The sequence below is a fragment of the Bombyx mandarina genome, chromosome 10 (genome assembly GCF_030267445.1).
Source record: "Bombyx mandarina strain Sakado chromosome 10, ASM3026744v2".
NCBI classification, from domain to species: Eukaryota; Metazoa; Arthropoda; class Insecta; order Lepidoptera; family Bombycidae; genus Bombyx; species Bombyx mandarina.
The window spans coordinates 14079032-14101453 of record NC_143217.1 but is presented as its reverse complement, the minus strand read 5'-3'; the positions used below and the strand labels follow the sequence as shown (position 1 = coordinate 14101453).

The window sequence follows — 22422 nt, the reverse complement described above, 5'->3', positions numbered from 1 at the left end:
GATTTATTCCTCTCTTGAGTATGAGTACGGTACAAGTCATAAAAATTTAGCTGTTTCCAAATAGTGTGATGTCATAAGTGGTTACGTTGGACGTGTTTGAGGAAACGGGTGTGAGTAGATACATAGATAGATTTCCTGCAAAGGAACTAATGTACTATTTAATTTTAGAGATCCCATTCTAAGATTTGAACGGGTTTGAGCAAGAATGAATTGTAGTTAGATTCGCGGTAAAAAGTTTTTCCATGTACCTTATATTTGCAAAGAATATTGAATTAGATAGTGATTGTTACATTTATATGACGCTATCGCACTGGTGTGATATAATTTCAAATAGTCTAAACTAACTTTTATCCGTGGTCTCATTTGCCATAGTCAAGAAAAAGTCCCTGAGGATTTACTTGGGGTACCACTCTTTATATCCTTACTATGCCCATGACAACTTATATGCAAAACTTCACGATTGGCAATTGAATAATTAAATGTGGAAAGCGTAACAAACAAACTTGCTTTCGCATTTTTTATATTAGTATGGATTGTGTTAAAAAAAAACGTCATCACTTAAAACTTGGACCATTCAAGAAAAATCGACGCATTAGCGAAGCAGACATTATGTAAACAGAATTAGTCTTCAGCAAACGAATCGCAAGCATGCCCTGTTTGCATTGAGACGGTAATTATTATCGTCGATTTAATTCCAACAAGAAAAAACATTTCAACATGAAAATTAATATTTGAATTCGATGAACAATTGATTTGTAGGGTTTATATATTGGTAAAATTTTGTCTAATAACAAACCAAGTATGTTTATGCCTTTCATATTGTAAGGTTTATGATTCTTTATATTAATATGATTATATAGAGTCCTGTACATATTAAGAATTATTATTAAATATGAGGTTTATATTGCAAACCATTAAAATATTATTGTTTATTAGTTGCTCAATTGATTGCTTTTAAAGTCAGGTGACTAAGCCATGTGACCGGCCAAGAGAGTATTAATATTAATTATCGGTAGTAAAATTGGCAGATTAAATCAGAGTGTGAATAAAGTTAGTCTGATTTATATGTATGACAACCCAAAAATAATATATGACTGGTTTATTTGATGGAATCACTCCAAGCGGGCAGCTCGAGCGACGATTTAATAAAAGCAGTCGGAAATTGACGAATATTTTTAATGAATGAAAAAACCCATCGAAATACAATAAAGGAAAAATACCCAATTATACTAAAGTCAAACGTTTAATTAAACCATACAAAGTATAATAATGATAACATTGGAAAGTCAGACAGATTTTGTAATGGTTAGCCATTACAAAATCTATGACGTCATAAATGCTTATCTTTATAGCGTTATGGAGTGAAGACAGAGGCACGATATTATTTAGGATTATTAAATATTATTTAGGATTATGAAGTTCAGACTACACATTAATTGTCCGAAGAATGGCTTCGTTGACAGTGATGATATCTATAAAGTTGGAAAATTACTTTTATAAAAATAAAAAATTGTGAATGAACCGGGTGAAGGTATTTTTTTTTTTTTTTTTTTTTTTTTTCGGGTAGAGGGCCGAACCTCCTACGAGGTCCCCGCGCAAAAGGGGCGCGCGGGGTATGTGAGACTCAACGATCTGCATGGTGTTGTGAGCAGACCGCGGGCCCAAGGATTTTAGAGCCCACCCACTAAACGACTCCCCTGCACTCTTACACCCGACGTCCGATCCCCTCCGAGGTCAGAACCCGGATGAGGTAGGGGGGCTACCGCGGTCAACACTACAACCAGACAGCGCGGCTCACCCCAAGGACGCCCGGCCGACGGAGCCTTCGAGGCGAATCGAAGGCTCTGAAACGTCGGCCGTCTCGGTACGGCAGCCCGTCGGGCCGCCCAGACGGTGCCGCTGGTGTCCCGGAATACCCCGCTGGACCAGAACCAGCCTGCCGGGTCGGGACGCGATACACCGTCGACCGGTCGCTCTAATCACTCCACGGCAGCGCGCTAGAGTGCTGGTAGCGCGCCGCGCGGCCTCACCCCCTCAGGTCGCCCCTTGACCTTCACCGGGGGGAGGCCGCCACCTACAGGGGCCGGGACGTACGGGCGTATTCCCGCCTCCGGCCCCCGGCTCGACGGCGACGGATCGGTGCGGAAAGGGAAGAGCTCTCCCTCTCTCGCTCCGCCGCCTCCTTCTGCGAGATGGTGGACTCGCAGAAGTCGAGCATCGCCTTCCAGGACGCGTCGCTGCCGAGCATCGTAGCCACGACGCGCGGCAGCGAGAGGTCCTCTCCAATGACCGCGACGAGGGCGGCGCGTTGCTCGTCAAATCCAGAGCAACGCGCCAGCGTGTGTTCCGCTGTGTCTTCCTCGTCGCGGTCCGCGCAGTGGTGGCACTGCGCCGTCGGTTCCCTTCCGGCTATTTTGAAAAGATACCGGCCAAAACAACCATGGCCGGTCAACATTTGCGTCAGCCGGAAGGTGAGGCATCCGCGGTCGCGGCCCACCCAGTCCGCGAGAACCGGGCGGACCGCCTCGACGGTACGGAGGCCGGCCGACGGGTCCGCCAAGCGGCGAGACCACGCCTCCAGCACGGACCGCCGAGATTGGAGCCTCCGCGCTCGAACTACTCCTTCGCCGGGGCGCCCTTCCCCCCCTAGAACGAAGGTCGCTACGCCACCGGTAATCGGCAGCGAGCGCCTCCGCCTCCAGGTCCCAGGGTGGCGCCCCGGCGAGCAAACACGCCGCCTCGAAGGAGACGGTGCGGTATCCTCGGATCGCCCTGACCGCGATCGCGGACGTCGCAGCGCGGCGACGTTCTGGCGGGTCAGGGCGTGGCACCATACGGGCGCGCCGTATAGTGCCATCGACCGCACCACCCCCATGTAGAGGCGGCGCGCCACCTGATCGGGACCCCCGACGTTTGGAAGCAGCCGGCTCAAAGAGCCGGCCGTCGCCATCAGTCGAGGGCCCAACTTCTCAAAGTGAGCGCGGAAGTTCCACCGACCATCCAGTTCGAGGCCGAGGTACCGAAGACCGGTCACCCCGACCCCGACGCGGACGCCTCCGATCACGAGGTGGGCACCCAGAGGCGGCGCTCGTCCCGGCCCGTGAAACAACAGGGCCTGGGTTTTGTCGAGCGCCACCTCGAGTCCCAGCCGTCGGATCCTTGTGACGACGTGTGCCACGCCTGCGCACGCCAGACGGGCAGACTCTCGGTAGTCTCTCCCCGGAGCCACGACCAACGTGTCGTCGGCGTAACAAATTACGCTCAGCCCGGGGAGAGGACCCCGTACGACGCCCCGCAGGACCCAGTCGTAGCCGATGTTCCACAGCAGGGGGGCCCAGGACAGACCCCTGCGGAACACCGCGCTCGACGGGGAAGCGGTACATCGCCCCACCGTGTCCGATGCACTGGATCGACCTGCCCTCGAGGTAGGAGCCGATCAGTCGGCGGAGGTATGCGGGGACGCCGTGATACTCCAGCGCCCCCGCGATCACCGACCAGGGCAGGGTGTTGAAGGCGTTCCTTACATCTAAGGATAACGCCATCGCCACCCCGCCCCGGGATACGGCTTCATCGGAGAGGGCCCGCACGCGCAGAATTGCGTCGATAGTCGAGCGGCCCTCTCTGAAGCCGTACTGCTCCGCCGAAAGATCGGGACCCGTCTCGGTCAGGTGCCGGACGATGCGGGCCGCGACGATCCTCTCGAGCATCTTGCCCGCTTCGTCCAGCAACACGATGGGGCGATAGCCCGCGGGTGAGTCCGCGGGGCGCCCGTCCTTCCGCAGAAGGACCAGTCTGCCCGTCTTCCATTTTGACGGGAACCGTCCCGACTCGAGGCACGCTTCGAAAAGCCCCCCGAGCCGGTCCCCTAGGGCCTCGAAGGCCAAGCTCCAGACCCGGCCGTGAACGCCGTCAGGGCCGGGGGCCGTGTCCTTCGCTCTCATTTTGGACACGGCCGCATGGATCTCCGCCCCCGTGATAGGGGGAGGGGGCTCCTCGGCAGCGGGAACGCTGGGGCGACGCGGAGGCGTGCCCCACGTGGCGTCCATCTGGGGGGGCTCAAAGTCCCCCCCGCTGCCGGCGGGAAAAGCGCAGAAACTATTTCCCTCAGCTGCCGAGGCTGGAGCCGCTCGGTCACCGGGAGCGCCCACGGCTGCAGTTTCCTGCGAACCATCTTGTATGGGCGCCCCCAGGGATCTTCGTCGAGCGACTCCAGGAGAGTCTTCATGCTCTGCTTCTTGGCCTCGCCGATGGCCAGCTGCAGCGCCGTCTGCTTTTGACGACAGTCAGCGTGCAGCTGGGCCGCCGTCTCCGCGAACGCAGCGTCGCGACGACGGCGGCGGCGGTGGCGTGCGCTCCGGCGGCGCGCCCTCACGCACTCCTCGCGGAGTCTTGCGATCTCGGGCGACCACCAGAACGCACCCCCACGTGGTGCTCGGGGGCCGACCCGGGGCATGGCGGCATCGCAAATGTTTGCCATGGTGCCCCGGAACCAGTCGACCTCCGCATCCACGTCCGCGAGCCGCGCGGGTTTTGGCGCCCACGCAGCAACAGCGGCCGCCTCCATCAGCAACTCCTTGTTCATCCGTTTCAAGGCCCACCTGGGGAACGAACGGGGCGCACCTTGCGGGAGCTCCTCCTCGCCGCGGGCGCCCGCGGCTGACGACGATGACAAGGAGGAGGCGGAGAGCTCGAATCGGACGTATCTGTGGTCCGAGAGCGTCTCCGCCCCCTCTAGTACGCGCCAGCCGCGGGTGCGGCGCACGGCGGACGGGGACGCGAACGTCATGTCCACGTGAGATTCCCCGTTCCACCGCACGCAAGTCGCGACCGTGCCTCTGTTTAGGAGACAGAGGCCGGTCGCGATCGCCCACTCCGAAAGGGCCTCGCCTCGCGCATCCGTGCGGGGGGAACCCCAAGCCGTGCACTTGGCATTGAAGTCCCCCGCGACGATGACAGGGCGGGACCCGAGGCGGTGTAAAAGCGCCTCGAGCCCGCCCAGAAACCGCTCGAACTCGGCGAGGCTCCTGTTCGGAGAAAAGTACGCCCCGATCACGACGGTCCCGTCGATCCTAGCCGCGACGTACCCGGGTCCCCTGGCCACCATATCCAAGGGGGGTAACGCCGCGGACTGTCTTAGTACGATGGCCACGGAGCCGTCGACGTCCCCGATCCAGCAGTCCTGGTCGGTGGGGACGAAGTACGGCTCCGCGGCGACAGCGACGTCGATTGACCACTCCGCCATTGTGTGGACGAGGAGATCCTGTGCCCTGGCGGAGTGGTTCAAATTACATTGGAGGAAGCGATGGACGCAACCCATTACGGGGCTACGTCCATCGCTCCCTCGTCTGTCCCGCCCTGCGGCTCGACAACAGCCGCGGCGGGAACTGACTCGCCGGCTGCCCTTGTTGCAGCCGGCTTCTTTTTCTTTCCGCCCCTCCTCGTTTTTGTAGAGGAGGGGGCGGACTTGCACGCCGGGCCCCCGGCCCGGTGGTCGGCCTTCCTTTTAGCCGCATCGCACAAGACGCAGTGCGGCGCGGCTGCGGTGCAGGAGGCTGCCTTGTGCCCCGGTTGGCCGCAGCGGAAGCACAGGTTGCTGCGGTCCACTGTCGAGGGGCACTTGGCGAGGCCGTGGCCGGTGCCGAAGCACCGAAGACAGCGCCACGGCCTGCTCTCCTGCAGTTGCACGTGGGCCACAACCCAGCCCACGCGCAGCCATCCTGGGCTATCTGAAGGCCGACCCTGTGGAGGGGTGGTCAGGAGGTTCGCCGTTGCGATGGGGCAACGCGCGCCCGGGTCATCACCTCGTGATAGGTGATGCCCTTTTCTTTTGCGGCCGGCAGCAGCTCTACGACCACTGCAGCCGACCGCGGGGCGCGCGGCCTTCTTCGTCCAGTTCGACCCCTCGGCTCCGCTCGACCCTGTTGGCGGGGAGCGGTGGCCGCAGGGGCGGGCTTGGGGCGCGGCGCGGCAGGCACCGCTACCTTTTTGGGCCCTCGCCGCACCACCGTCGTCCAGGCCTCATCCATGTTGGCCGGGGCGGGGGGCAGTGGGCGGGGCTGGGGGGTCAGTGCCGGTTTGGCGGCGTTGACGCCTCCCTTCTTCTTTGTCCGGCTCCTGCCGGGCCCTGCCTTCACAGGCTGGGGCGGAGCAGGAGCGGACGCCGGTTTTCTTGCAGGGGCCGTGGGTGCCGGCACCCCCGCAGCCGCGGGTATAGGTGCAGCCGCAGTGGGAGTTCGCGCGGGTGTCGCTTTCTTTCCGCTGTATGTCTTTACAGCGGGCTGCACCCTCCTGCTGGGCGCCGGCACAGGCGCACTGTCTTTCGCCTCATGGGCGAGGGGCGGCCGCGCACGCTCCACCTTCGAGCTGCGCGCCTCCTGTATAAGGAGCTGCCGCCTCAACTCTTCGACCTCGCTGAGGCCTTCCACTTCGGGCGGAGGAGGGACAGGGGCCGAGCTGCGTTGCCGCTCGATGAGGTCGGCAACCATCGTTCGCAACTCGGCCATGTCCACTTTAAGTTGCCCATTCTCCGACTGAAGATGCGCATTCTCCGTCGACACTTGTTCAAGGCGGGCGTGCAGTAGGGCCACTTCCTGCCGCAAGCCCGCCGTCTCGGCGTTTGTGGTGCGGTCCACGACGTCCTGCAACCTTTCCTCTAGTGTGGCGGCCGCCGATTTCATTGCCGACACTTCGGAGCCCTTGAGGCCTGCAGTTGATTTGGCCGCTATGGTCGTAACTATTTCTCCGACTATTTGACAAGATCGGAGGGGGTCAGAGGGACCCACCAACGTCAGGGACCGCTGAAGGCGCTCGATCTCTCCGATTTTGTTTTTTTTATTTTTTGTCTCACGGCAGGCGGCCCTGGACTGCGCCGAGGAGGCAGCGTCCAGTCCGCAAGACGACGGCTTGTCAAAATCAAATCCTGTGGCGGGCGACGCCGCAGCAGTCGCCGGCCCTTCCGCCAACGCCATATATTTGGCACTGGCAGGCTCGCCCTCCGAGGAATCGGACGGAGCGGAGGACGCCGGCTGTCGAGCCGACTTCCGCTTCCGCCGAGTCCGCTGCCGAACACAATCGGCAAACAGCGCCGGTGTCTCCCTCCCACTGGACACGTCGCCCCTCACGGAGCTTCGCGCCGAGTGTAGTGAGATGAGGCTGTCGCACCTCTCCAGCAGCACGGTGGGGACTCTGTCCCTTACGCGACCCGTGTTGTCGCCCCCTTCGTCGTGGCAATGTTTGCCCCCCCCAGAAACGGTGGGGCAGCGTGCGGCCGATCGCTCGACCGCACGGAGGGATTCTCCCCCCGCGGAGCGGGAGGTACCCTCCTGGGGTAATAAATTTTTAACAGGTGCCATTTTTTTTCATGTTTCCTTTTTGATTAACCAGGGGTCGGTCCCCTGGGGTCTGGTTGGTACCCTCGGGACTGGACTCCCTCCAGCCATTCATCCCATCGCCGGGCACCAGAGCTTAGGATTGGGGCATTTTTTAAAGAGGTTTACGTCCTCGCGGCCCCGTGCCTCGCGGCAGCGGCCCCCGTCCCCCACGCGGTGAGGATTACGGGTTGGCCGGCGGCCCGCCGAGTGCAACGAGCAACACGACAGACCACCGCCCGACGCTCAAAAGAGCAACAACCACGAAGCCACGCCGGTATACCGGTACCCCCCTCTGGAGGGCGTGCCCCTGTAGCCGAAGCCGGGGACATGGCGACCAGCGGCCGGAAGATGCATAAGCAACGCCGGCTCACTACTCCATCAAAAGGCAGGCCAAAAGTGGCCCACCATCTCCCATGGGCTACGTCCGAAACGGGTCGGACGTGACCCGAAGAAAAACAAAAAAGGGGGGAAGAAGGGGGAAGAGAGAGGGAGCCCGAGCGTCTCCAGGAGGAACACCCTTCAGCGAGTGAAGGGCGTGAAGAGCCCGCAACTCCCCCTGCTGGTTTTGGTCCGCGTCATCCGATCTCTTTCGTTGCAAAGCCTAACTAGGCTATCCTACACCTACACCTAACCTACCTCCCTAACACCTAAGAATCCTTGCAACGAAAAAGATCGGACGATACCCCTGGGAGTGGGACTCCGGGTGAAGGTATGCTACTACATTTTTTTCTTACATTTTTTTTTATTGCTTATGTGGGTGAACGAGCTTACAGCCCACCTTGTGTTAAGTGGTTACCGGAGCCCATAGACATCTACAACGTAAATGCCGCCGCCCTCCTTGAGATATAAGTTCTTAGGTCTTAGTATAGTTACAATGTCAAAATAAAATGTCACAAAACTATTTCGAGTATATAGTTAGATGTACAAACAGTGTTCCCAGCCCCACCTAATGCTAAGCAATCATTACGCTTATAGAAATCTTGTTATGGAAGGCTTAAACGACGGAAAGATCTTCCACCGAGCGGGTGATATTGCTCGGTAGACCGACGGTCCGAATATTGTTGTACGGAACTTGTATTTAAACAAGCTTATCTTGAAAATGTCGTAAGCGAGATTCAGGCATCTGTCAATATATCCTGTGTTCTCTGATGACTACAGCCACAGTCGTATCATTCAACTCTGGACGCAGTATTAAATCACGCTAGGAATACGGCTGACAAAATGCCCCTTATTTTTAGCCGGACACAATCAAACCATCGGAAATATTTCCCTGACAACGAACCATGGGTTTCACCTGTTTCACGTTCGTGATTAAAAATTTCCAAGCTAATATTTGACGAATAAAATTTCATTCCATTACTCTCACGAGAAGAGTAGTGCATGGGGTGGGATTACCATATTCTTGGTTTAACACAGCAAAAATTCTAGTCGAATTTCGAAAGATCATCTGACCTTTGACTCTTATCAAGCCATTAACCCGGTCCAATACCTTCAATCATGAAGAACCGTGACCCGAAAAGGTCACAAGTTCAAGCGTGTACAAGCTTAAAACTAATATAACATCAAAAAGAGCCCGAAAAGCTTCGTCACAGGTAAGTAGCTGTAGCCCATTCACTTAAATCAAAAGGGGAATTGTCGTCAGACCAATCCCGCGGTACCCTTGTTCCCAACAAGCTATACAACGTAAGCACGCATCATACGAAATTCTTTTGTAACTTTCGAATATGCTTCACATTTATTTTTTCGCTTAAGAGGCAATATTAGTCGTTAGAACACTCTCCTATTTGATGAATTGAAATTCGTTTGTTTCTGACGTGTGAGATCAGAGAGAAGTATTTTTCATTATTATTTTTTTGACATACGATTTGAAATGGTAAAATGTTATTGACAAATTGACGTTGTCAAAGGGAATGTTAGAAGCGCTCGAGGTTTTTGTTACAGTTTGGAAATTCAGAAGGTATGTCGATGTTAAATTAAAAGAAGTAAGACTTTTTGGCGGGAACGCGAGGAGTGAAGTTGTGTGATTTGTTTTATTTTGTCTATTTAGTGTTTCTTCAGGTTTAAATGTGTAATAACGGTGGTTTATTAACTGTTTAATATCTGTGACAGTGCACAAATGTGGGAAAATGAAACAAAGCCGCTGGACGTAACTTCTCGGGATCCTCCAAAAAGTCCACTGAAAAAATCTCAGTAAATGACCACCATTTTACTGAGATTATATTTCATCCCATGTCATCTCATCTCATTTCATTTAATTTCATCCCAGTTGATTGATGTCTCAAATTAATCATCTTCATTTCATTTCACTTCATATTATCATTTTGCATAAAAGTATCGCATATTATATCATCTCATCTCATTTCAATTCATATCATGTCATGTTTCATATTATTAATCAACTTCATTTCATTTCATAGTATCATATTTCATAAAATAAAAAAATATATACAAAAGATTAGGCTGTATGGTACGACACCTTTGCCTTTCCATTTGGAAAAATAAAACTACTACTACTACTTAAAAGAAGTAATAGGGAGGCTAATAAATGATTTTTTGATTTTTTTGGTCACTCACGAGAATCATAGCCGGAGCCCATATACATCACTAGGTCAATGCTGTGACCCTCTTTGAGACATGAGGTCTAAGTCTCAATATTATAGTTTAACAGCTGGGCCATCCTTAAAACCTTGCTTAGATCAAACTAAAAACGAAATTCGTATGACCTTAGTTTGCTGACCAAACAATTACTCAATGTTTTCTGATAATAAAAACTAATCTTCAAAAGATACATACTTCTTGGTCAAGTGCCTGTTAAAGACAGAACATATAGTCTTAGTATAATAAGAGCCGCAATTCTTGCATTATGTATGACCGTAGATAGGATAAGGGCGATTGAGTCCTAAAAATATAGGCCCTTGCAGAGAAATAAGCGACATTCTGTATTCTCACTAAAAGGGATCTCGGTTTTGTTTGTTTATTTCGATTCTTTTGCTACAACTAATAACAAAACCGTAATATTAAGTTAGGCTTTAAAGATTTTTGTTAGTTTGATCTTACCTTTTACTTTTAAATTTTTATTACATGATGTTATTCCTTCACCATGGAAGTTAATCGTAAACATTTGTTAAGTACGTATTTCATTAAAAAAAATATTGGTACCTGTCTGCGGTTTTCGAACACCGGTGCATCGCTAGATACGAATGCACCGGACGTCTTATCCTTTAGGCCACGACGACTTCAAAATAAAATAAAAAAATGTTCAAATTCTAAAAACTATTACTGTTACGACGTAAGCGACGATGCTACACGCTAGAAACTTTCCACGTATCGTCATCGGATGTTTGTATAATTACTTGCGAGTCTCGATGCCTTTAAAAGACGTCAGGGAATCGATTGAACATCTTTCGCAAGTTCAAACAAGTTTCTACTAAGTTAAATTGGCTTCGAGAATATTTTGTGTGTCGAGTAGAATGCGAGGGGATGATCTTTATACGCTCGTAAAGACGAGTAATGAGAGAGCTCGTAGCGTTCACATATGTCTCATTTAAAACTGAAGATATGTTGCATTTAGATGTTTTTAGGGAGTATCCAGCAAAAGTATTGCTTTAGTGATTAGAGTGTTTGTTTATTCGTGTACAGCTTAATAGAGTTCAAATCCCGCAGACACATTCTAATTTTAGTTAGCAAATAAGATATTTGTGAATATGTAGTGGAATATGATTGCAATATTTGTAAATTAATGCATCGCCGTGACCAAGGTGTGTTGTGATGCTGCAACTTCGCTCTACTATCCTACTTATTTCTGCCGCGAAGTAAGTTTGTTTTGCACTAAAGCCAGCCAAACTAAAGCTAAAACTAAAGCTAAAAGGAAAAATATAATTTCAATACAATCAAACCATCGATCTAATATCTCAACATGGGCAACTCTATTCATAGCATTTTGATCTCTACAATTATTAAGCTCTTCATTTGGTGAGTCGTGAACTTTTTTTTTCGAACCACATTCGTCCACTGCTGGACATAACTCTCTCATCTCTTATCTAACCGATTTGAAGTGACAACAAAAATTAATGTAAAAGTTTAATTAAAAAAAAAAAAAAGAAATATTCGGTTTCCACTAAATCAAATGAGAATTTCATCAATATAATCAAAATCAATTAAATGTAGTTTAAATAAAAAATTAGGATATCATAAAAACACTGGTCAGATTATGTAAAGCTTTAATTAACCTGACTACATTAGAAGTACAAGCTTTCAAGTAAAATAATCTCTAGAATCGGTTCATCTAGAAAAAAGTTCTGAAGTAAAAATAATAATTGATATACTCGATGATGGTCTCTGATTTTTTTATTTAAGCCGCCTAGAAACATGAATGAATTTTGTACGAAGCACATCTATACTAATATTATATCTATTTCTATCCGTATAAAGAGGAAAGATTTGTTTGTTTGTTAGTATTAAATAGGCTCCGAAACAACTAAACCGATTTGAAAAATTCTTTCACTGTTTGGAAGCCACACTATTCCCGAGTATCATAGGCCATAATCTTTTTTGAAAAAAATTTGGGATCCTTACTAAAACTCCAATAATGTAACCCAAGGTGTAAAAAAATTACCTAAAATATTCTTTACACCGCGTGCCCTACGAAAACTATTGATGACTAGCTGACCCAGCAGACTTCGTAGTGCCTCAATCGATAAATAAAATACCTAAACTTTTGTATAAAATAAACATCAAGGGAAAAACAAAATTGTTATTTTTATTTAATTCCGAGCATTTTCATATTTTTTCTTTTAAACCTTTTAAACCTTCTCTGGACTTCCGCGAATAATTCAAGACCAAAATTAGCCAAATCGGTCCAACCGTTCTCGAGTTTTAGCGAGACTTCTTCTCCATCGCTCCCTCATTGCTGAGGATCGTGACTCCGTTTTAGCCTGTCTACTGTCAGCCTCCATCGGTTCCGGTCAGTTGCCTGGTGTAGTGCAGTGCTAAGTGGTCCGCTGGTTTGCTCGGAGATCTGGTCGGACCAACGTTTGGGGCTCCGGCCTCTAAGACGTTTTCCTTCTACTTTCCCAGTGACCATCAGACGTTCCAAGTTGTCTACACCTCTGCGGGCAACGTGGCCAAAGTAGCGCATTATGCGTTGCAGACAGGTGGCAGACAGGCGTTGAGCGTTCTCCATTTTAAGCTGATGTAGGACCGAGATGTTCGTGCGGTGGGCTGTCCATGGAATCCTTAATAGGCGGCGCCAGCACCACATTTCAAAAGCATCAACTCTGTTTCGGTCAGCTGCTTTTATGGTCCATGTTTCTGCTCCATAGAGAGCGATTGGAAAGACCAGTGAGTGCACAAGATGTATTTTGGTCCTATTCGAAATATTACGATCTTTCCAAACTTTGCTCAACTGCGTCATAGCTGTTTTAGCCATTCCAATTCGTCGGCGTATTTCAGGCTCACAGCTCCCCTTATCCGTGATCACAGAACCAAGGTAGACAAACTGGTCCACGGCCTCGTATTCTGCCAAAAGGTCCGTACGCTGAGTGGATGAGAAGCGGTCTACGACTAGCAGCTTGGTCTTGCTTTTGTTAATTGCTAGTCCCATGTTTAGGCTTATAGCCTCTAATCTGTCCAGAAGCTCCTTCATCTCCGCCTCAGATGAAGCAAGAAGTGTGGTGTCGTCGGCATATCTCAAGTTCGTTATCTGAACCCCCCCTATTCTAACGCCTCCTTCCCAGTTTTCTAAAGTCTGGCGCATTATATATTCCCCATATATATTGAAGAGAATAGGTGAGATAACACATCCTTGCCGGACTCCTTTTTGGAAGCGAAATTCACTTGAAGTGGCATTTTCGATAGAGACAGACCCAAACCCCGACTCGTACAGGTTGCGAATCAACATAACAAGATGACTCGGAACTCCTGTTTCACTTAGGATCTCCCACAGTTTCTCCCATTTCACGCAATCAAAGGCCTTCTGATAATCTACAAAGCACATAAAGACAGGTGTGTTGTACTCATAGCATTTCTCTACAATGAGTCGCAAGTTAAGAATTTGCTCTCTTGTGCCCCTCCCCCTAACAAAACCTGCCTGCTCCTGAGGTATCTGCCAGTCAAGGAACGATTTTAGTCTGCTGTTTATGACGTGGAGCAGGATCTTGCTAGCGTGCGACACAAGGGCTATCGTTCGGTAGTTGCTACAATTGCGCACTGAGCCCTTTTTGTGGAGAGGCAATATAGACGAGTGCACCCAGTCTTTAGGCCAGTGTCCTGTTTGCCAGATTGCGTTGCAGATATTATGCACGTTTGACACTCCATTTGGACCCAGGCCTTTCAATACTTCTGCTGTGATTTGGTCAGGACCTGGAGCTTTGTCTCTCTTGAGTTTCCTAATAGCTTCTTCTATTTCAGAGCGAAGTATACCTGGTTCTGGGTCTTTTACGGGATCATGGATGATACCACAACTAGCGTCCTCGTCCTGATATAGTTCTTCACAGTACTCCCTCCATCTTTCTGTGACTTTTGCAATATCGTGGATGGGATTGCCTTCTCTGTCCTCTATCACCCATGAGGATGGTTTGAACTTACGGGTTATTTGTTTAATTTTTCTGAAGAGATCGCCGGTCTGATATTGATCCGCATGGTGTTCTATTTCGGTGCATATGTTCTCGAGGTAGTAATTTTTGTCTCTTCTACATTGTCGTTGGATTAGTTTGGAGAGCGTAGTATACTCGTCCACATTATCGACTGATCTCACGCCTTTCTTCAACTCTTTCCGCTTTCCTATATTAATTCATGTTTCATCTGAAATCCAGTCTTTCCTTGGCTGTGACTTTATATTCATAGATTCCAGGACCTTTACGATCTTAGATTTAAATGACTCCCATTGTGCCTCTGAACTTGTATTCTTTATTTCAGTGGGGGTAAGTTCTGGTTCGGTTTTATTCTGGAAATATTCATATTCAGGCTGAGCTAGTCTTCGCGTCGGTTTTGAGTTTTTGTGACAGGATTTTAGCCGCAAGCGAATATCTGCAACTAGTAGTTGGTGGTCAGATCCACAGTCTGCACCCGGGAAAGTTCTGGTATTTGTGACTGATGATTTCCACCTTTTGCCTATGGTAATATAGTCAATTTGGTTTCGGAACCGGTCCCCGGGGGATATCCAGGTATACAGTCTACGCTTGTGGTGCTTAAAGAAGATATTCATTATTGCTAGCTCTTGACTGACACAGAAATCTATTAATTTCTCGCCCCGTTCGTTCCTTGTTCCTAACCCATATTTACCAATTATATGACGGATGTGGTCATCCTGTTCTGTGCTTCCAACCTTTGCATTCCAGTCACCCTGAATTATTGTCATTTCGCGCTTGGAGATACTTTCTATTGTTGTTTGTAGCATTCCATAAAATTCATCGATGTCTTCTTGTGATGATTGGGCGGTTGGCGAATAGACTTGAATGATGTTAAGCGGAATGGGGGTGCTATCGATTCTTATGGTCATGATCCTGTCATTGATTGTATTGTAGCCTGTAATGTGAGGGGCAAGTTTCCGAGACATAATGACTCCCACGCCGTTCTTACTCTCAGTTTCGTGTCCAGAGAAAAAGACCGTGTTTCCTGCAGGTGTCTTGAAAAAGCCTCTTCCTTTTTTGTGGGTCTCACATAGTCCCATTATAAGAAGTTGGTATTCCCTCATCTCTTTCTCAATGACTTCGAGTTTCCCAGGCTTCAGGATGCCTCTAACGTTCCATGTGCCGATTTTGTGCTTGTGACGTATGGAAGGTTTTTTGTTGTCTTCAGTAGCATGAACTGACTCGGTAGCCTGATGACTCACTATCGAGGAGTCTTCGGTAGCCCATTTCACACTCTTCGACCCGGTTATCGATGAGCGCCGGGGGTCAGCCGGATCACCCGACAGAATATTTCTATTATTTGACATAGCTTCCATGGAGTTCTCTTGGGACTATAAGCGTAGTGGGTTCCCATTACCTTCTACGTCGGTTATTTTAGGAGGTATTTAGTCTCCAAGGCCCACCGTGGCAAGATTATGGAGTAGGTTAGTTGACCATCGCCTACTACTCGACGTTGGCGTCTTTTACGACTATCAATGTAGTTATGTACCTTGGTGATGTAGGTAGACGCCGTGAGACTAACGAACAGCAATTCATTTTTATATATATAGATAGAATAAAATAATATACTACGGCTTTGTAGACCGCATTATTATTTACAAAAAGTGTCACAACGGCAATGCTATAATAAGTGTTCTTTTATTTTTTTAAAGTAAAACAACGTCAAATATCGTTGAAATTTTTGTTAAAGACCCGAGCGGAGCCGGTGCGGGCCGCTTGTAAACATATAATTTTTTATCTTAATCTGTAACGTGTTTTTCCCTTGAACTTTATTTTAGTATAGCGCGTGTTGCGAATGATTAAAATATCGATATTGGCAATTATTGAGAACACGCAACACACGTAGGCGTACTATCGAAAAGCGCTTCGCACTGAATCTTGTTTATAAATAGCCGATCTGTTCCGTGATAGGCGTCCTAAGATATCGCTACTTCAGATAATCAAAATAAAGACTTTTTTTTTTATTGCTTAGATGGGTGGACGAGCTCACAGCCCACCTGGTGTTAAGTGGTTACTGGAGCCCATAGACATCTACAACGTAAATGCGCCACCCACCTTGAGATATAAGTTCTAAGATCTCAGTATAGTTACAACGGCTGCCCTACCCTTCAGACCGAAACGCATTACTGCTTCACGGCAGAAATAGGCAGGGCGGTGGTACCTGCCCGCGCGGACTCACAAGAGGTCCTACCATCAGTATATATACTTCCTTATACTTCCTTATAATACTTATTAGTATATTTACTTCCATTTAATTCCATTAATTCCGAGTATGAATTACCAAAAATAAAAGCGAGAAAATAATTGAGATAGTGAGGTTCGGAAGAGGTTATCCGCTCAGCAATACCAAACAGTAACGAATCGAACGATTACATAGTCTTCCGTCAGCACCCTCCGTGTGTTGTATTCTTCAGTGCTGAGGGTCGTGACCTTTACGGAGCACTTTTGTTAGGACTATGTTCCTCCGTTCACTCCTGTCCTCCGCGCAGTGGATAGCGACATGGATGCTAAATTCCAAAGTCTTAATCTGATTGGACCAGCGCATGGGACTACACCCCTAGGCTTCTTTCCTTCTTGGAGGCGTCCGCGTCGAGGTCGGGGTGACTGGGTTACGGTACCTCGGTCTCGAATTGGACGGTCGTTGGAACTTCCGCGCTCATTTCGAGAAGTTGGGCCCCCGACTGATGGCGACGGCTGGATCGCTGAGTCGGCTCTTGCCAAACGTCGGAGGGCCTGACACGGTGGTGCGCCGCCTCTACGTGGGGGTGGTACGGTCTATTGCATTATACGGAGCCCCCGTGTGGTGCCGCGCCTTGACTCGCAGAAACGTCGTGGCGCTGCGACGCCCGCAGCGTGCAATCGCAGTCAGGGCGATTCGTGGATACCGCACCGTCTCCTTCGAGGCGGCGTGCGTTCTCGCCGGGACGCCTCCCTGGGACCTGGAGGCGGAGGCACTCGCTGCCGATTATGCGTGGCATTGTGACCTTCGCGACAGGGGGGAACCACGTCCCGGAGAAGGAGCAATTAGAGCGCGGAGGCTCCAATCTCGGCGGTCTGTGTTGGAGGCGTGGTCTCGCCGCTTGGCGGACCCATCGGCCGGTCTCCGGACCGTCGAGGCGGTGCGCCCGGTCCTCGCGAAATGGGCGAACCGTGACCAAGGGCGTCTCACCTTCCGGTTGACGCAAATGCTTACCGGCCATGGGTGTTTCGGCCGGTACCTGCATCGCGTTGCCCGAAGGGAACCGACGATGGAGTGTCACCACTGTGACTGCGACGAGGACACGGTCGAGCATACGCTCGCACATTGCCCCGCATGAGTGGAGCAACGCCGTGTCCTTGTCTCGCAAATAGGACCGAACTTGTCGCTGCCGACTGTCGTGGCTACGATGCTCGGCAGCGATGAGTCCTGGAAGGCGATGCTCGACTTCTGTGAGTGCACCATCTTGCAGAAGGAGGCGGCGGAACGAGAGAGGGAGAGCTCATCCCTCTCCGCACCTATCCGTCGCCGCCGAGCCGGGGGCCGCAGAAGGGCTTTTGTCCGACTTCGGCCCCTGTAAGAGGCGAACTCCCCCCGGTGAAGGTCAAGGGGCGTCCTTGGGGTGAGCCGCGCCGTCTGGTTGTAGTGTTGACCGCGGTAACCCCCCTACCTCATCCGGGTTCTGACCTCGGAGGGGATCGGACGTCGGGTGTAAGAGTGCAGAGGAGTCGTTTAGTGGGTGGGCCCTAAAATCCTTGGTCCCGCGGTCTGCTCACAACACCATGCAGATCGTAGAGTCTCACATACCCCGCGCGCCCCTTTTGCGCGGGGACCTCGTAGGAGGTTCGGCCCTCTATCCGAAAAAAAAAAGGCCTCTTTCCTTCCACTTTGCCGCAAGTGACGGGTTCGACGAGAACGATGACCGGGCTGAGCTCCAGTAACTACTTAACAGTACGTGCCGTGAGCTCTTCCACCTCTATAAGTATTAAAAAAAATGTTTTCAAGAACACAACTTGTAAGCTGATTAAGAAGTAAGTTGAAGTTTTTGGACGCCTCTCTTCGCCTCTCTGTCGTCTCAGATTCGTAGGAGGTATTGTTGATTCTACAAAATCGAGGATCCAAACGAGTTGAAGTGCAAATGTTATTGTTGTTGAGATTCTTCGAAAGTTTTCGGCGAGTTTCCCAACAAACAGGACCACCAAAATTATTCTCAAGGTTTTCTTCTTTTTTTTGTTCCGATCTCTTCCCTTGTTTTTGTGACATGGCTTTGTTTATTTGATTGCCGATTTTTTTTGTCAGTTAAATAATAGGTCAATGAACTCATCGCTCAATTCGAATTGTGAGGTTCCAGAATATGGAGGCTCAATTGTATAGTATGTCCGTTGTCCCACCCTTCAACGCGAAAGCATGACCGAAATGCATGAAATGATTTGCGGCAGAAGCTTCCCACCCATGCAAGCTTTCAATACCCCCTACATCATAAAATCAGAATTGGCAGTAGCTATATACTGGTACTATACTCTAAGAACGTTGCGGTCCATTCGCCTGTGAATCCTTAAGTTGTCTTTTCAACCTTGATTAGAGCTTTATTGAATTAATAATTAAAATTAATCTTACGCTGCTGAGCTAGTGTAGCTACGACGTAGATAGAGTTTTGCGAAACTTTTAATACTTTCTTATCCATAATTACTCGTCTAAATTGAACTCGAAACAGGAGACACAAATAAAAATAAGACTTTTGTTTGTAACCTTGAAAATTGTGCCAAAATTTGTTATGAAATTTCTTGGAATTTGTCAAACTTTTCTTATTGTTTGATGTCGGTGGTCAAATCATAGACCTAGTCCAATTGAGAATAGATTAGTATTGTTTGTGTTTAATATAATTGTCTATAGCGTATTCTTGGCGAAATCTGTGATTATAGAAATACAATAGTAATTAACAATAGAACCATAATAATGTTCAAACTTATAATTTCAATTAATTATAGTCGAATTTCGAGTACTGGGTGACCACTAATATACATAAATGTGTTTCAAAACACGATCGATGGAATATGTTTAAGATGAAAAAAAAGCTAGATAATGCTTTGAAACTTACCTTTGGCGTGTTAACCTCTCTGGTGGATATGCCCATTTTCTCGTGGTGCCGAAGCTGCACTGGATATATGATTTGATAGTAATGTGCACCGATGTTTCGCACCAGCTCCTGGTTCTGTCTGTACTCCCGTAGAAGCCGCTCCACTTCACCTGGAGACAAGAACATTTTATATTAATAAATCTATACTAATATTATAAAGAGGAAAGATTTGTTTGTTTGTTTGTATTGAATAGGTACCAAAACTACTGAACCGATTTGAAAAATTCTTTCACTGTTTGAAAGCTGCACTATTACCGAGTGACATAGGTTATAACCTTTTTTGAAAAAAAAAAAAAAATTGTTGATAGAATAAAATAATGTACTACCACTTTGTAGACCACATTATTATTTACAAAAAATGTCGCAACAACATATGTCTAACTATCATAGTTATGCCGCAATAAGTGTTCTTTTATTTATCGTTGAAATTTTTGTTAAAGACCCAAGCGGAGTCGGAGCGGGCCGCTAGTAATATTATAAAGCTGAAGAGTTTGTTTGTTTGAACGCGTTAATCTCAGGAACTACTGGTCCGGTTTGAAAAATTCTTTCAGTGTTAGATAGTCCATTTATCGAGAAAGGCTATATAACATCACGCTAAGACCAATGCAAGCGAACCACCAATAAATAATGTTGTAAAATCGGGATTTTAATCCCTTTTGAGAGCATCCACTGCGTAAATGAAGAGGCAGGTAAAATTTAGCGTTATGCCAAAGTAACTATTACACGCAGACCGACTCGCGGGCAAAAGCTAGTATTAACAATAAATCTATTATATCCACCGTAACGATTCAACTTAAGTATAGATTTCTACGGTAAACATTTAGCGAACAGTTAGAAAAATCACATTTTTTATTGCTTATATGAACGAGCTCACAGCCCACCTGGTGCTCAGTGGTTACTGGAATCCATAGACGTCTACAACCTAAATGCGCCACCCGCCTTGAGATGTAAGTTCTAAGGTCTCAGAATAGTTACAACGAACCCCACCCTTCAAACCGAAGCGCATTACTGCTTCACGGCAGAAATAGACGGGGTGGTGGTATCTACCCGTGCGGACTCACAAGAGGTCCTACCACCAGTAAAAGTTATTGGTATCTTAGTTGGTTTTATTGTGAGTGATTCTAATGAACCTGTATGAATTAAATGAGATAATGATACACCTGAGGTTAAGTGGCGACGTGAGTGCCATCATCCACAAAGATATCAGATCAAAATCTCAATTTTAGCTTGTAGCAATTAGTTTTACGTTATCCTTTATAGAAATTATTCATGTTAAGATATTACCAGGCGTACCAAGAAAGGTATTACGTAATGGCCCTGTCTCTTGGATTCTAGACACTACCAATATCGACGAATAAATCAAGTCACTCCAGCACGTTCCAAACACCCAGAACATACAGCTAAAAAATGTCGTAAAATTAAAACTCTGATTAAAATATCACCCGAATATTCTCGAAGTATTAAAGGTGGCCGTGCCGCATCCAGGAATCCTATCAAAAGAAAAATCAATCAGCCGAAAGCAATAAGTCTTCCGTGAACCGCGACCGAGTTTAATCCGAGTTGGTGCTCTCGACCTAAATGAGTTTCAATCTAGCTCCCCCATTGTTGCTTTTAAGGCTATCGTAAAAACCGAGGTTTACGTCGGAATCGGTCAAGATTCCGAATTTACGACGTCAAAACGTTAAAGTTGCAAGTGCAATTTTGAAACGGTGCTTTATCTTGGGCTGGCTTAAGTTAAATATCGCGTTTGTTAACTGAGAGAAGAAATATGGCTGTCAGTTTTTGTATTTATTCTTTCCGCATATGTATAAAGATATTTTGCGGGTCAGTGAATAGTTATTATGCTACTTTTCTTGCAGTAGATAAGAAGCGAGATAAGGTCCTTTTGATATTAAGCTCCTAACTGTGTGTATAGATAGCAAACTGTGAATGCCAGCCATAAAGCATGAGAAGCTCCACGTAATTCTCCTAGTGTTTTACATGACCTTTTTGAAACAAGGTCTAAAGAAAGCTCTCGGCGGCAGGATAGCGGTAGCGGTAGTTCAGCTGTACCACTGACATTTCGGGTTTTTATAAACGACGGTAACCTCTTAACATAATGAGCCGTTTTCTTGCCTGACTTTGTAAGCATTAAGCATTGCTTATTGCATTGTATTTAAAGAGAAGACTGAAACTAGCAATTGACCAAAAATATAGAATGAATGATTATCATGGCAAATGAATGAATTAGGTTATGGCATGATCATGTTCAATTAGGTTTTAAGTAGAAATCTCAGTGCTATCCCTCTCCTCTCATTGGGTCGCGTTTCCGATTCAATGGTAGATTCTGCGAAGCACTGCTTTTACTACGGATAGTGTTAGCAACACTTTCCGGTTTGAACCCGGCAACATCGCCTACATGTTAGGGCAAAACTGAAATATCCTCTCAAGGCTATCAGCATCGGCAAAAAACCGTCCCCATCCAACTTTAAGAATGAGGTAAAAGTCCCAACTGAGTTGTATATCGGCTATTTCACCCTTCAAACTTCAAATGGGCAGTGTGGTGATACCTCGACCGGTGATGGCTTAAATCATAAGACGTCCGGTGCATTCGTATGTAGCGATCCACCGGTGTTCGAATCCCGCCGGCAGGTACCAATTTTTTCTAATGAAATACGTACATATTGATTGACTTTCACAGTGAAGGAATAACATCGTGTAATAAAAATCACAAAATTATAATTTGCGTAAATACTAATGGTAGGACCTCTTATGAGTCCACACGGGTATGTACCACTGCCCTGGTTATTCCTGCTGTGAAGCAGTAATGCATTTCAGCTTGAAGGGCGGAACAGCCATGATACTGTTAAAATTGAGACCTCATAACTCAACTTAACGTATGTTAGAATAATCTGGATAAGCCGAAGCCCTAAATTTTACGATCTTGGCACCAAACAACCCTTTTTCAATGGACTAGAGCTTAAGACCTGAATAAAAGGGTTTATGGTTTTTCAATGACGTCAAGATGGCTTCTTTTGTTTGACCTCGATGGTTCCTATTGTGATAAATTTATGCTGGGCAGATATCAAATACTAGTGAGTTCGTCATTAACAATTAAAAATGTTCATCCCCACTGATTGGTAACACTGCCTCATTTACATTTGGGATGAAGCAATCACACTTTGACTAACAGCCCTTACACTCGTGAAATTGAGGTTTGACTCTATGACCCAAGATAGGCAGAAAAGTTTAAATGTAGTTTTTTTTGTGATCTTAGCCAATTAACATCATTATAGCGCGAATATCGCCGACTATCTTATGATATGACGT

The 22422-nt window shown here is 47.7% G+C and overlaps 2 protein-coding genes across 13 annotated transcripts in view; both read right to left on the bottom strand.

The window, feature by feature from the left end:
* The window catches only part of mmd (disintegrin and metalloproteinase domain-containing protein mind-meld), a 937314-nt gene that overhangs the window by 579842 nt on the left and 335050 nt on the right, over positions 1-22422 (bottom strand). For all 12 annotated transcript variants that reach the window (XR_016323709.1, XM_089730674.1, XM_089730671.1 and 9 more), the window contains one exon: positions 19075-19223. Coding sequence is in view for 11 of the 12 variants with exons in the window: in XM_089730674.1 (XP_089586800.1) it covers positions 19075-19223 (149 nt within the window). In the remaining variant the exon portion in view is untranslated. The remainder of the gene's footprint in view (positions 1-19074; positions 19224-22422) is intronic.
* On the bottom strand, positions 5754-8054 carry LOC149502257 (uncharacterized). The gene has a single exon (XM_089730480.1). The coding sequence runs from the start codon at positions 7350-7352 to the stop codon at positions 5754-5756; it is 1599 nt and encodes a 532-aa protein (XP_089586606.1). The 5' UTR covers positions 7353-8054.